The 15,185-nt window shown below is 54.5% G+C and overlaps 1 protein-coding gene across 1 annotated transcript in view; it reads right to left on the bottom strand.

Moving 5' to 3' along the window:
- Nucleotides 1–15,185, bottom strand: part of TG (thyroglobulin) — a 251,055-nt gene that overhangs the window by 19,680 nt on the left and 216,190 nt on the right. Inside the window, exons 46-47 of the mRNA XM_077750014.1 lie at nucleotides 1,534–1,715; nucleotides 31–138 (exon numbers count right to left, since the gene is read on the bottom strand). Of these exons, the coding sequence (XP_077606140.1) occupies nucleotides 31–138; nucleotides 1,534–1,715 (290 nt within the window). The remainder of the gene's footprint in view (nucleotides 1–30; nucleotides 139–1,533; nucleotides 1,716–15,185) is intronic.

The raw sequence follows: 15,185 nt of genomic DNA, 5'->3' as shown, positions 1-15,185 counted from the left end.
ACATGGTGGGTGACAGCCAGTGAACCTTACCTGCTGTGGCCATAGCTTTCGGGAGCATGGTACATGAAGACATTTCCTCGGGCTCTCCTTGCCCAGTGCCTGGCCATGTCGATCACAGGACAGGTGATAAAGTAGTCCCTGGGAAAACGAGGCAGAGGAGGGAGTTTCGTGATATGCGGCAGCTCTACAGACCCAGAGTAACTGAAGACACCCCCCATGCCCAGGGGACATTTGGCAACGTTTGGGAGATATTTTTGATTGTCATAGCTGGAGATGAAAAGGTTCTTATGGGCATCTAGTGGGGAGGGGCTGGGAAGCCTGCGAAATAGCCCACAATGTGGGGACAGACCCCACGGGAAGGAAGTCATGCAGCCCTAAGCGTCTATAGTGAGGAGGTTAAGAACCCTGTTCTAGAATCCCAACGCGTCACATCTGCTCCCACTCTGGGGACGATGGGAAGACGTTTTAGAAGCCCCAGCTTGCAACAGTGGGGCCGTGTGTGGGCTGGGGCTCGAGGGCCGAGCTGCAAGAGGGCGCAGGCCTGATCAGAAGCCCACAGACCTGGGGGGCCTTGGGTCCACCAGCCTCTGAACCCCACTCGGCGACACTGCATCTCCTTGACCCTCCATCTCCTCAGCTGAGAAATGGCACCTATGGGTCCCGCCCTATAGGGACCTTGCGACAACTGAGGCTGGTAACAGCCATGTGAGTCCCTCAGTGCAGTGGGGCGTCCACTCTTTCTGGCTGTTGAGATGAACCCCTCTGTTGAGTCTGGAGGGCGGTGAGAGTGTTTATAGGAAAGGCTCTGAGGTGGGGCGGGGTCACCACGGGCTGGAAGGGCACAGGAGGCAGCCATGCTTCCTCTCCTGAAGAAGAGGGGTGGTGAGCAGGGCCGGGATGGTATCAGACCTGCGGGAAAGAGTCACACCTCGCAGCTGGTGGAGGGGCGCTGCCGGGGAGAGGCTAGGGGGCCATGACGGCCTGAGCGAAGGGGGGCTGGCGTCCCTCGGTGAACCCTTCCTTGGTTACCTGCCCTCCTTCACACCTCAGCTCTTGCCCCAGGGCACGGATGTCTTCACAGCCAGTTAGAGGCAAAGTTGGAGAAAAGCTAAGTCTCTAAACTCCAGCCCTTCCTGAGCTCTGTCAACAGCCCAGATCTGAGCCAGTCCTGACGGGGTTAGGAGCCTCTCAGCGTCCAGGACTTGGACATCTGAGCTCTTAGCGTCCAGGCTGAGGCTGGGCCTCCAGGCATAGCTGCTGGCTGCAGGGTTGAAAGCAGAGCTCTCCGCTAGAGGGGAGATTAAAGCCTTTCTGGCCCCCAGGATCCCAGGGGAGGGGCCCCATTTCATCCTGCGCTAGTGACTCTGTGATTGGGAACCACAGACTCCCAGATGGGGAGACCCAGCCGGCCAGCGGGTATCAACACCCTTCAGGCCGTCCCTTCCCAGCACAGTCCAGGGCTCATGCGTGACCCGAGCATCACCGAGGCCTGCACCAGTGTGACAGTAGGAGCCCGCGTCCCCTCCGGCTTACCGGGTGGCATTCTCCAGGGCCCGGGAGAAGGAGGCATAGTCATCAGTGGAGTGCTCCAGGGAATAGTACCACGTGGCAGCTGCCCGGACCCCGGCATCTGCTTCCTCACCACCCAGCGAATTCTGTAGTGCCTGGTAAAAGGCTGTTTTGCTACTCGTCCGGCCTTGACTTTCCTCAAATTGCTAGAGAGAGAGAGAGGAAGGAAGGAAGGAAGGAAGGAAAGAAGGAAGGAAGGAAGGAAGGAAGGAAGGAAGGAGGAAAGGGAAAGAAAATGCCTTAGTCAGATTCTGGAAATCTGGAGTCAGTATCCCTCAAACCTTGTTCTAGAAAGTTCTCTCTGGGAAGCAGTGGCACATGGTGTGAAGCACAGCCATGCCGGAGCCAGGCCTCTGGGGTTCGAATCCCAGCACTAGCTGTGTGACCTCCACCAGGCGGCCATGGCCCTCTGTGCCCACCCCTCCCTACCTGGAAACAGACACAATGAACCAAAATGGAGAACACATGTGAAGCACTCCAAGTGGGCTCCTGGCATCCAGTGGGTGCTCAATAAATGTGAGCCACTATAGGAAGCTGGTAGGGGTCACCCTGTGCTTGATCCTCTCACCCCCTCAGCCAGCCTGTCATTCGGTTTTGCTAACTTGAGCTTCATCACCAACTCGATCAGTCAGCAGAGTGCTCCCTGCACATTTACGCACAGGGTCACCCTCTGCGTCCAGAGCCAGCTGCATGCCGGGCCCGGGACCCAGCCGTGGACATGCTGATGAAGCTCCCTGGTCTCATGGGCCTCGCATCCTGGTGGGCGGAGGCGGGAAGCAAATAATTATACAGTTTATCAAGGTTCCAGGGCCATGAAGGGAACAGAGCAGGTTGAGAGGGATGGGGTGGGGGGCAGGCATGCAGCATCTGGGGAGGCGTGTCTGAGTATCTTTTTCTCTCTCATTCTTCCCTCCCTCCCTCCTTCCTTCCTTCCCCGTCCAGACATTCCTGTTCTCTGCATCAGGGCCATCTGGGACGACATCTCCCCCCTCCCAGGACTCGGTTTCCCCATTTCTGAAGACAAGGGGCAGCAGGGTGTCAGTGATGCAGTTGTTGAGTGTGAGGCCCAGACCCCTGGGTGATCCTATGCTGCGTGTTTACATATTTCTAGGCTCTTACGTCAACAGCGAAATACACTCATCAAGACACCCTCGTATGTTTAAATTGTTTTTCTAAACATTTCCAAGCGTATAGGACCTATGATTAGAATTTGAGGCGTGGGTAAGATCAGGAAGCAACCCTTCCTGTCTGAGACATTCTTTCATCCCATCCTGGGGGGCAGACCTCAGCCTGGCTCACCCGGAAGAAGCCAGACCAATTAGTGGAATAACTGATTAAAGCCGTGTCCATCAGCTCAGGGGACGTGAGGGATGGAGGGCAGGGAGGCATTCAAAGACAGCATCTTTTTAATTCTATCTATAATGTGTGTTTCTTGGAAGAAGATCTGAAGCAAATGTGGCAAAATATTAATATCTGTTAAAAATGAACAGTGAAGGGGCACCTGGATGGCTCAGTTGGTTAAGCGTCCGACTTTAGCTCAGCTCATGATATCACAGTTCGCCAGTTCGGGCCCCTACATCGGGCTCCATGCTGACAGCTCAGAGCCTGGAGCCTGCTTTGGATTCTGTGTCTCCCTCTCTCTCTGTTCCTCCCCTGCTCTTGCTCTGTCTCTCTCTGTCTCTCAAAAATGAATAAATGTTAAAAAAATTTTTAAAAATAAAATGAATAGTGAATACAACAGTATTCATTGTATCAATGACTTTCCAGTATTTTTCAAAAATATTTATTTATTTACTTATTTATTTATTTTGAGAGAGAGAGAGAGAGAGCACGCACATAGAGAGAGGCAGAGAGAGAGGGAGAGAGAAAGAGAGAATTCCAAGGAGGTTCCACTTGGAATCCGCAGAGCCTGATGCGGGGCCTAATCCCATGACTGAGATCAGGACCTGGGCTGAAATCAAGAGTCGGACATTTAACCAACCAAACCACCCAGGTGTCTCTCAAGTATTTTTGACCATGATCTATAGTAAGAAAGACATTTCATACATTAGAACACACACACACACACACACACACACACACACAGACCCGACATAATGTTCATGAAGCACCTTCATGCTCATGACTTACCATATAGGACAGACCGGATAGTTTCCACTCTACCCTACTCTAGTCTAAGCTAGTCTGCTCAAAATACTTGCGTGCAAGCACAATCTCTTTGACGGACTTCATAACCTACTAGTAGTTCAGGGGAGAAAGAAACTGCATTTTAGTATTCTCTGCCCTTGTCTGAGTTTTTGGGATATTTTATAACAGAAACATCAGTACCCATGCGCACATCTCCAACGACTGCCATTTAGCATGCGTATTTCACCGACGTACCAAAATCACCGTATGAATTGGAAAATTGCACAGAACTGCTGCCAAATTCCAACACAACATGTGTAGAAAGGGCTTCGCGCAGTTCTGGGAACACTGTCAATAGATGTGAGTATTATTAACCTGCTCCCGGGCTAGGGCAGGGGCCCCGCACACCCTCGTGAAGCTGTGCTCAGTCCCCAGGTGCTGGCAGTGTTGGCTTCTTGACTGCTCCAGAATTACCATGCAGCAAAAGGGGCACACGGTGCTCAGGATGGCACTCAGTTGTGGCTTCTCAGTGAGCGTGCCGGACAGATGATTAGTGATGATACCATACAGGCTCGAAGCTGCAAGTAGACACTGGAGTCCAACCTCTTGGGCTCCAATCCCCAGAGTTCACGAGACCTGGACTTGGATGCTAGCTTTGCCACATACCAGCCGTTTTACCTTCAGCAAGTTACTCAATCTCCCTGTGCCTTTGTTTCCTCCTCTGTAAAATGGGCACAGTAATACTACCCTCTCCATAAAACTGTCATGCTGTTAAACGAGGCGATACTTCCAAGCTTCTCAGCATAATGTGTGCTATTGCTGCTAGATGTTCATAGACTCAACCCTGGGTCCTGCCCAGATGGGTCATGGAAGCCCATGTCTAAGAGGCCTCATCGACGCTGGTCCCATCGGGAACCCCTCTTTCCTGTCACTGCTGCAGAATGACTGGCCCCATCGAAAGGGCAATGCCCCTTCATGAGCCCTTTGGAAATTATTTCCATGACTAGGTGGCTTTTAAGAGTTCAAGCCCTGGCACTGCTAGGAGAAAGGCCTGGAACACAGAAGAGTCTGAACAGCTCTCCAGCGAGGGAGCCAGAGGGAAGGGTCTGCTTGTGTGCCCCCGAGACTGTGCTTGCTTTCCCACTTTCGGGGGACCTGAGCCGGTGGCTGAGGCCAGCTAGGGCACGGCCTTGTTGGCCGGTCAGAGCCTACAGACGCATGGCGTGTGGCCTCCCCACCCCGCTCAGGACCACGTAGGATTGCGAAGGGGGCCCATTTCCAGCAAGAGCCACATCTCTTCATTCTTGGCCAGGACCAAAGCACAGATGCCGTTTCTAGTCTAATTAGAGAGTGGGCAGGAGGGATGGGGGCTGCCACGTGACTCCCGGCACCGACTTCCACAAGCTGTAATTACATGCGGCCAGTCTCCGAAGTGGGTTTGCTCGGGGCCGGGACCCGGTAAGGACCACCAAGCGCTCCCACGTCCTCTGTGTGTGTGTATGGTTGAAGGGCCATCGTTAATATGTCCTGCAGAAAAGTTCCAGCTGGCCAGGACACTTCTGAGACCGTGATGGGCTTCCCCATGGTCCCCAATGCCTTGTGGCCTAGTGCACCGAGCACGGGGTCTGTATTTGAGACGCGCACGTCCGAACCCGGCTTTGGTGTGGACCTCAGAGGATTCCCCGCCGTCAGTAAGTCTGTTCAGTGCGTAGTCCTCTCTGGGCCTGGGGTTGACGTTAGAATCAAATGAACTAATGATGACCAAGTGTCTGACACGCAGGTGACGGTACGTATTCCTTCTCTCTCTCCTCTAGCCAGTAAATCACTGAAAATAAATGTCCTTATGTTCACGCCAGGCCTGACGGATGTGGCGAAGAACGCTTTGCTGCAGGGCCTTTATCTTCTACACACTATTCCCGCAACTAATTTCTGTCGAGGGCCGGCGCCTGCCCGGAGCATTTGGGAGGCGTCAGGGAACAATACAAGATAAATTCTCTGCCGTTTGCGGGCTGCCAGTTGAGCGGGAGAGCCTGATGGAGGCACGACAGATCTTGCAATACAGAAAGTTCGGTGGTGAAAAGGACAGGGCACAGAGAAGAGCAGCAGTGCAGGAAAGGGGCGGGNCACACTATTCCCGCAACTAATTTCTGTCGAGGGCCGGCGCCTGCCCGGAGCATTTGGGAGGCGTCAGGGAACAATACAAGATAAATTCTCTGCCGTTTGCGGGCTGCCAGTTGAGCGGGAGAGCCTGATGGAGGCACGACAGATCTTGCGATACAGAAAGTTCGGTGGTGAAAAGGACAGGGCACGGAGAAGAGCAGCAGTGCAGGAAAGGGGCGGAGGTCCGGGATGGGGAGGGTTGGGACTGTAAACAGGGTCATGGGGGTGGGTCTCAGGCCTCGTGGAGGACAGTGGACCCGAGACTTGGGGAGGTGAGGGCTTGATGTGAGCGGCTGAGCAGGGGGGAAGGGAGGCCGGCGTGGCCAGTGCCGTGGATGAGGGCAGGGAGCAGGGATGAGGCAGAAGAACTGAGGGCGGAGCGGCTGGTGTGGCCCTGCCCCGATTTTACTGATTCAGGAGGGGCCAGAAGAAGGGTCCTCTACCTGGTTTGCAAGTGCCGCCCGCCAGGGATGGGGGTCCGTGTCAGGGAGAGGGACGAGAGCCATCTGCCAGGCGTCTTTGAGTTGGAGCTCCATGTTCTCTGAGCCAGTAAGGAGCTCACTGGCCATGGCTTCCTACTAACCCCTCTCCTGCCATGCCAGTCCCTTGATGTGGCTACAAATGCCAAGGTGATCCTCAGGGATACCCCCCATGTGGCCGGCACTCTTACGAGCGGAGAACTGCCCGTCTGGAGCCCTCCCTGAATCCCGTCCCTCTTCCTGGACCAGGGGACACCTCCTTCCTCTGCGGCTGAGGCCTCACCGCCCAGGGCTCCGGGGATGCTCCCCTCCACTTCTTTGGTGGCATCACTGGGCAAATCCCCTTTCATAGGACCCTCAAGGTGTAGTCCTCCATGGCTCCACCCCCACCAGGAGCTAAATGCAGATGGGCGTTGCTGCCAAGATGGTTCCTGTCTGCATCCCTCGCCGCAGTGTTGCCAGCGCCGGGGTGCACACTCAGCAAGTCCATTTACTCCTCACCCCACAGCCATCTGGCTCCTCCCCTGTCCCCACGCGGCCACCCTCTCCAGGGTCACTGATGATGCCCCTCGACCCCCCCCCCAGGCCAACGCTGGCATCGTCCACCATCGCCACCGTGGTTCTCTTCTCCCCTCCACTCGGCGATGCCTCCCATCTCCTTTTCCCTGAACCGCTCTGCTCCAGGCTCCTCTCTGAAACACCTCCGCTGTCTTGCCCACTTCCAATTGCTGAGGTTCCCCGGCTGCCACCCCGGCCCTCTTCCCTTCCCCTTCCATCCCGGCATGCCGAGAGGCGGTACCGTCCCTTCCCTTTGCTTCGATAATGACCGGTAGGTTAATGATTCCCAAATCTCTCTCCAGCCTGAACCTCAGACCCGCATCTCCAAGTATCTCCCACCTCCTGGGAATCTCTCAGGTCCCTGGACCTCATCATGAGCCCAGTTTAACTCCATCGTCGACACACGCTCCTCCTCGCCTCCAGAGCCCTTCCCTGCTCTCCTCCTATCCTCAGTCACGAAGACCAGCAGCCAGCCACCCGACTGAAAAAGAGATGCCTGCTGGCCCCTCCGGCTCCCCTACCTCCCCCCCATGCTACTGAACCCCAATCCCAGTACGTCTTCACCCCTGTCCTGTCCACTCCTCCTGCCCTCTCTTTGCTCACACCCTCATCAGCTTCTCCTCCATCCTGGGGCAGAAGCACTGACACTATCTGTGGCAGGTGGGGATTCGGGGAGACGCGTACACAGACGGTCCTTTGTTAGCTTCGGCGCATGGGTTACTCCGGGAGTTACACAGCATGGCTATGACATCAGAGGCTTGAGAAGAAGACACCTGGAATAGAATCTCCAAGGGATCGACAGGCAGTGTGTCAGAGGTCACCTGATTCTTGCTGGTCTGCAGGGACGGAGGCATGCATTAATGGATGCCCCCAGAATTCTCTAGAGCTCTGAGGTAGACGGAGACAGATACTCATTTGTTCACTTAATGGATATAAATGCAAGGCCCCAGGGCCAGCAACGGAGGATCCAAATGAACAGGACACGGTTCTTGCCATTGGAACAGAGCTGGTAAAGCCGGGGAGGCAACTCATCGGTGGGCAAGCCGCCCCCTGAAAACTGGTGAAGGGTTTGCATCTGGTGCGGACGATGGGGGAGGCACAGCGGCCACGTCCTCACCCGCCACGCTCCCAGCTCCAGCCAGCATTCCCTTCCCCTCACCCCCTATCTCTGACCCTGGGGTCCAACATCCTGTCGCGTCCAGCGACCCCACCTCTGACCTCTGCTCCCACCACTCAGTGACGTCTGACACTTGACCCTTCCTTCAGAAACCCTCTTTTCTTGGCTTTTGTGACATCAGATTTTCCTGGTTTTCTTCCAAACCTGTATCCACAGCTCTGACCTCTCTCCTGATCCCCCACTGTGTACACCCAACTGCCAACCCAAGGTGTATCCCAAACCTGGTTGTTTCTTGTTACCATGCCTGCCGTCCTCACTTAACTTATTAGCTTGCTTCCTGGACCTCCTAACACAGGGCAATCGGGTCTCTACTTCCTTTGTTACCCCTCCATAGTCAATTTTCATTAGAGTTGCCAGAATGTTCTTTTAAAAGAAAATAAATCAATATAACCACTCCCTAACTTAAAACATTCCAGGGGTACCTGGGTGGCTCAGGGCACCTGAGTGGCTTAGTGTGTTAAGTGTTCGACTTCAGCTCAGGTCATGATCTCGCAGTCCGTGAGTTTGAGCCTGAGTTGGGCTCTGTGTTGACAGCTCAGAGCCTGGACAGCCTGCTTCTGTGTCTCCCTCTCTCTGCCCCTCCCCCCATGCCTCTCTCTCTCTCAAAGATAAATAAACATTAAAAAATAATTTAAAAAAAAATTCCACTGACTGCCCACTGCAAGTAGAACAGAATTACTCTCCTGATTCCTACAAGATCTCATCTAATGGGTCACCTCCAACACATCCCACTTCCTCTGCTACCTCTCCCTCCATGATCCACAGGGTTTCCTAGCCCTCCAGCCTTCTATGTCCCCCAGACAAGCTCTGCCGCAGGGCCTTTGCACTAACTTTTCACCCAGATCTCCCCAGAGCTGGCTTTGTCTCATCAATCAGGTGTTAGACCTCCCTGCCAGAGTATCTCGGATTCATGTTTCTATTCTCTTCAACACTTTTCAAGATCTGAAATTCTTTTAAATATATATATTTTTTCTTTCAGAGAGAGAGAGAAAGGGAAAGAGAGAGAAAATGAGTGGGGGAAAGGGGCAGAGGGAGACAGAGAGAGAATCTTAAGCAGGCTCCAACTCAGCATGGAGCCTGAGCGGGGCCCAATCCCACGACCCTGGGATGATGCCTGACTTGAAATCAAGAGTTGGACACTCAACCGACTGAGCCACCCCAAGTGCGCCAAGATCTGAAATTCTTAATGTATTTGCTCACCCGTCACTGGCTGTGTCCTCTCACTGGAAAGTGAACTCTACAAGCTAGGAGCTTTATCTGTTGGGGTTATGACTCTCCCCTGGCCTAGAGGAAAGCCCCTTAACAAGCACACATCGGACGTGTGCAAGAATTCATGCATGGGCGCTCCTGCCTCTTCCACGTGCCTCCTTCCACATCCACGTGCATGTTAAGAGAATAAGAGGCCAACTTCTTCACCAGGCAGAGCAGGCCTAGTGCCCAGGGCCCACCCACCATCACTTTAGGGGCCTATGAAAAAACATGCTCCTTTCAGTTTCTTTTAAGACCAGAAAAGAGAAATCAACGTAAGTATAATGAATTTGTAACAACGAATCCAGTGGCTCACATTCATCTTAACTAATGCAATCACAAAGTATTTTTACTCCTTTATGGGGCTCAAGCCAACCCCGCCGATCTCCAGCTCTCCCTAAACCGGGCCTGGTAATCCCACCTGGCGGGGTGTCAAGACAGGCAGACGAGGCGTCCTGTGTGCGCCCGGGGGGCCGCGGCGCTGGAGAGGAGGGCTTGCGGCGTTGCAGGGTGGTCCAGAGCCCAGGACCGGAACAGGGCTTGGGGGTGTTGGGAGCCGTCTCCTCTGCCTAGAAGCCCCCTTTGATCACCCCACCAGAGGCAGGCGGGGCTGGTCTCACTGTGCCCAGCGAAGGATAACGATGTTGCAGCTCGGGCTGCTTAAGCAACGTGCCCGCACTGCATGACCAAAACCAAGAATTGAGACCCATTTTTCTGATTCCAGGTCATGGGCTCTCCACGGGGCCCCGCCAGGCCCGAGTCCAGACCCGAGCGGCCACCCACCCCGGTGCCTCTTTACAGGAAATGGTGTGCACTCACTGGGGCTCCTGCTTGCTCCCCTGCTATAATCTGTCACCAAAGGCTTGATTTTCCTGTGCTGGGGCTGGTGCCAGCGCCTCGGGCTGCCAGGTGCTGCTTCCAACTCTCAGACGGGCTGCCGCCCCCTCCCCCCTCCCCGAAGGGCCCCCACTCCACCTGCTCCTGGACGGGGCCAGCTCCTGCCCAAGCTCAGGGCACGGTGGCGGCGCTGTTAAGGATTGTTCTCGCCTTCCTTGGAGATGCTGGCGCTTGGAGGGGAAGGCAGAACACTGCATCTTGGAACAAATCTGCTTTTGATCATGCAAATTAATGCCCAGTTAATGTAGGCAGACTGTCAATTTCACCAGTTAGAGCGAGCGAGTGAAAAAGAGAGAGAGAGAAAAGAGGAGAAAAATCCCTACCACAGCGGCTGATGAATTTCAACAGAAAGCTGCTACTTCAGAAAATAAGATCATTCTCCGAGAGCGGAGCCTTTCCGGGCATCTCAGGCAGCCGCGATGCTCCACGGGTATGTCGTTAACTCTGCTGGTGTCATCGGGACGTCGTGGGGACCACAGCTGGCCTGGGGTGGTCGGCGGGTGGGGATCTTCACGCTGACTTGCTGAAGTCCTGCCCACCCACCCTCCTGGGTCCGTGGGATTTGGTGGGTCTCTGCTGAAGCGATGGGTGGGCCCGGGGGCTTGCTTGGGGTGGGAGGGACGCCTGCCACTCCTGTGGCTTCCCCTGGGAAGCCGGACAGTGTGTGTTTGTGGGTTGGGCTGTGGACGGTACGAACGCACGGTTGGCATAAGGAACGAGCATGTGTGTGTGTCTGGCACGATTTGGAAAATTGGCTCAGGTCAGGCGAGGTGATTCAGTGGCTGTACATCCTTCATATTCTTGCTTTCTCTGGATAATTGTTTGGATCAGGGACAATAGCTTTGGATACTAATCATAGGTAATGCAGTTAAAGAATTCAGGGCAACATTAATATTTACTGAGCACATACTATTTGCCAGATACGGCTGTGTATATGGTTTCATTCGACAACTTAATGATTGAGTAGTAATCTCCCAATGTTACAGATAGGAAACCCCGAGGGTCAGGTTCTGGGGACCCAAATGCTCCTGCTGACAGCTGGCGTGGGGGCCGGGGTCCTGGTCAGTTCCTTCATCATTGTGACATTCCTGCTGGAGATGTTGCTGTGGGTCCAGCAAGCCCCGCCCCCCCTTGAGGCCCTGCCCCAGGACACCCATCTCTCCATACAGTGTATCGAACTGTATGTTAATCACTCACTCTTGCTCACTTTCTGTCTCCTTGCCTGCCTGTGGGCTCCCTGAGGGCTGGGATTTCACGTGTACTTATGCTCCAAGTACCCAGCACAGCACCCGACACACAGTATCTGTCCTTGCTGAGTGTCATACGGTGAACCCAACAGGCCTCTCTGGGTTGGGAAGACACGCTGGACACCTGCCCGGGGCTGAGGCGCCTTCTGCAATGTCCCGCTTCTCAGCATGGACGGGCGGGGCGGGGCTGATCCGGAAGGATTCAGGGGAAGGAATCGCTGGGATCGAGGCCCTCTGGAATGTGCCAGCCTGGGATAGCCGGGCCCACGTACTCTGGAACCTTCTGGGGGGGGAGGTGGAGAAGCCCACAACCCCAAGCCTGCATGAAGGTCGTAAGGGCGTGCATGGGCTGGGTGTTTTGAGATGAAAGAGGAAAGGCAGCTGGTGGCCAGGTTCCCACTCATGTGTCCACACGGCAGGGCTGCAGTCCTGTGTGGGCCGGATTCTGAGGGCTCCCTGGGGCTCTGCCTGGGTCTGGGGGTCTCCAGGCGGTGCTGATGCCCTCTGTCCCTGTCCCAGGGTTCAGCACACGTGGGGGAGCAGGAAAACACCCCACGTGGAGCTGAAGGATTGCCAGGGGAGACCTGGCTTTGCAAACGACTAGTCTGATGATCTCTGGAAGGAGGTCTCTTCCTCGATGCGACGCTGCTGAATGCCAGTTCGTGGGCGTCCGAGTCACAATGTCATGGCTGGGCTAACGTAAGAACGTAGGTGGAACTGCAAAGCCATTGCCCCTCGCAGCCCCAGTTTTTGCTGCGTTTGTGTGCATGTGAGTGCCCGCCACGCTGTGGGGGAGGGGAGCCCTTGGAGGGACAGACCGGGCTTTGCCCAGAGTGCGGTCACAGGAAGGGGATGATTTGGAGTTAGATCTGGATTTGAATTCTGCTCTCTCTGAACCGCTTTCTTATCTGGATAAATAATAGATAATAGATGATAATCCCTGCTTCATAGGGCTGTTTGAGGATGAACTACTTCCTTGAAGACTCCTTGGTTAGATTCTGGCACACAGTGGGGTCTCCTTATAATCATTTTTTCAACCTAATCAAGAGTCACGGAGCCCTGACTGTATACCAGACACTTTCAGAGGCACCGGAGATAAAGCAGAAAGTAAAACAGATACAGTCTCAGTGCTAATGGGCCTCACCGTCTAGCTGAGGAAGAAATACAATAGGTAAATAAATATGTACCATGTCAAGGGGTATAAATGCTGAGGATGGAGGGGGGCAGATTAAGGGGGAGAGAGGAAATGCTAGGGATATGGCTGCCCTTTCCCTGAGTGCTCAAGCAAGTTGTCTGAAGAAGCAGACCCTGAAGAAGTGAGGCAGCGAGGTATCTAGAGAACATTCTAGAAGGTGGAACAGCAAGTGTCAAAACACTAATGGGAGGGCATGCTCTGCATATCGGAGGAACCCCAAAGCCATTAGCTGGGTTTAAGTGCGGTGAGCAAGGCGGGTAAGGTAGCGGGCGGTGGGGTCACGGAGTGAACAGGGCCCGTATTGGGTAGTGGTCTGGTAAGGACTATGGCTTTTCCTCTGCAGGAGCTGAGGCCACTGGAGGGCTCTGAGCAGGGGTGGAGGGGTGACATGATCTGACATAGTGTAAAGGGACGGCTCAGCCACTGTGATCCTGGGAGATCACGGAGGGTACAGGGGCCTAGCTGGGGGCTATCACACAAACAAGTCCTGGAGATGACGGCATGGCTCAGGGCGGTGGCAGAAGAGACAGTGAGAGGTGGCCGGATCCTGGATGTGCTTGGAAGATAGAGCCAACCAGACTGGCTGACAGAATGCAGGCAGGGTGGAGGCGAGCAGAGTGAAGACGACCTTTGGCCTGCAGCCCTGCACGCAGAAGGAGGACCGCTGTGCGCTGAGATGAGTTCAGCAGGGGAACAAGCGGGTTGGGGCGGGGCCCGGGAATGGCAGTTCCTTCCGGGTGTGTTGAGAGCTGGAAGTTATAAGACACCTGGGTGACGATGGCAAATAGACTATGAGCCAAACCAGTTTCGAGACCCAGGGCAAAGCCCAGGCTGCAGCGGGGAGGCAGGGCTGGAGGCACACGTTCGGGACACAGCAGCACGTAACGGCCCCGCAAGAGAGATGCTGGCTTCAAATCCGACCGTCGCTACGTCCTGCTCCCTCTCGAGTGGGTGCATCCGCACCCAGACGAGTTCCCGGCAGGACCAGGCTCACGGGATCACAAGGTCAGGGGCTGCACTAGGGCAGGTTCAGGAGAGAATGGTCAGAGAAGGGACTTAACGCGAGGAAGGGCTCTAGCCGGGAGCAAACGTGCCCAGGGCGGCACTGGCCCAGGACTGGGGTTTGGATCCCAGCCGCGGAACAGGGCCGGCCGCTGCTCGGCCGTGCCCTTGGGGCGCCTTTCCTATTCCGGTGCCCGGACTTGAGGGCCCGCTTTCCCAGCCACGTCCTGGGGTGGGCAGGGAGCTCCCGTCAGCAGACACAGCCTTTCTTTGGGAGAGCGCACCCAGGAAACATCTCGGAAGCCTCAGAGGGAAAGTCAATGAAAGAGCTGGAAATGCACTGTCGAGGAGGGACCCCGGTCCTCTGGCTCCAGGCTCCTGGCTGGAGGGGTGGGGGGCTCAGATTTTCAGGGCAGAGCCGAGAAACTCTCCAACATGCTGCAAGGCAGGGGAAGAGCAAGGCAGCCACATGGCCATGCAACCCTCTTACCACGGGCTGGCATAATCAGATGCCACAGATCAGGGCTTCCCTCTGGTCCCCCAATCCACCAGTAAGAGCTTGCAGCCCCTAGGCCAGCGGAGGCTCTTCCAGTCCAGGTGGAGAGGTCCCGGGACCCCACCCCCACCCGTCTAGGGTGATCCCCGGGCTCCTGGGAGTATAAAAGTAGCCCTTCCTCTCTCTAAAGTCAGAGATGGCTGGGATGAATTGTCAGCACATGGTCCAAAGAATCAGAGCTGTGTGCAAGAGTCTCTTTGGCACAAACAATCTCACATCCCCGTAGGGCAACGTAAAAGAGGGGTTACACGGAAAAGGGGCCAGTGTCATTTCTCTCTGTCATGCCCATGCCGCACAGCGTCATCTCCAGTGTGAAGCATCCAGAGGGCACAGCACGAAACTAAATACATTCCTTTCTTTCTCATGCTTTAAATTTGTTGTGTTCTCATGAATGTTTTGTAGCAATTCAGCATATTAGTATATCAGTACACATGTGTATAATTTATACTAAAGTGATACTTACTACTTTTTAACTAATGAGGGGCTAGATCAAAGTCAGCCAAAGACCCATGACTTTAGTAAAGAAAGGTCACTGGTGGAGAGGGGCATCTTGTGGGTGGTTCCTGAGTGTTAGTCTGGCTTGATAATTAAGTTGCAGCCCCTTGAAATGAGGGCTGTATTCTATGCTGGTGCTTGGCCGGAAGATGTAGAAATGGGTCAGATGTAAGGTTCTTTCTCAACTGGACAGAAGCTAATGGTGACTAAGTTCTACACACACACACACACACACACACACACCCCTTTCTCTCTATACATCTATACACACACACATATATGCACATATGTAGCATGTGTGCATATATTTATAGTATACGCATATGGATATGTAGTAATATTAGTATTAGTTTTTAAAATTTTTAACGTTTCTTTCTTTTGAGAGAGAGAGAGCAGGAAAGGAGCAGAGAAAGAGGCAGAGAGAGAATCCCAAGCAGGCTCTTCACTGCCAGTGCAGCCCCCAAAGTGGAAGTCA

This window comes from Crocuta crocuta, unplaced genomic scaffold (assembly GCF_008692635.1).
Source record: "Crocuta crocuta isolate KB4526 unplaced genomic scaffold, BGI_CrCroc_1.0 scaffold119, whole genome shotgun sequence".
In the NCBI taxonomy this organism is placed as follows: Eukaryota; Metazoa; Chordata; class Mammalia; order Carnivora; family Hyaenidae; genus Crocuta; species Crocuta crocuta.
Note: the sequence above shows the minus strand (reverse complement) of the source record. Positions and strands in the feature narration are given on the sequence as shown.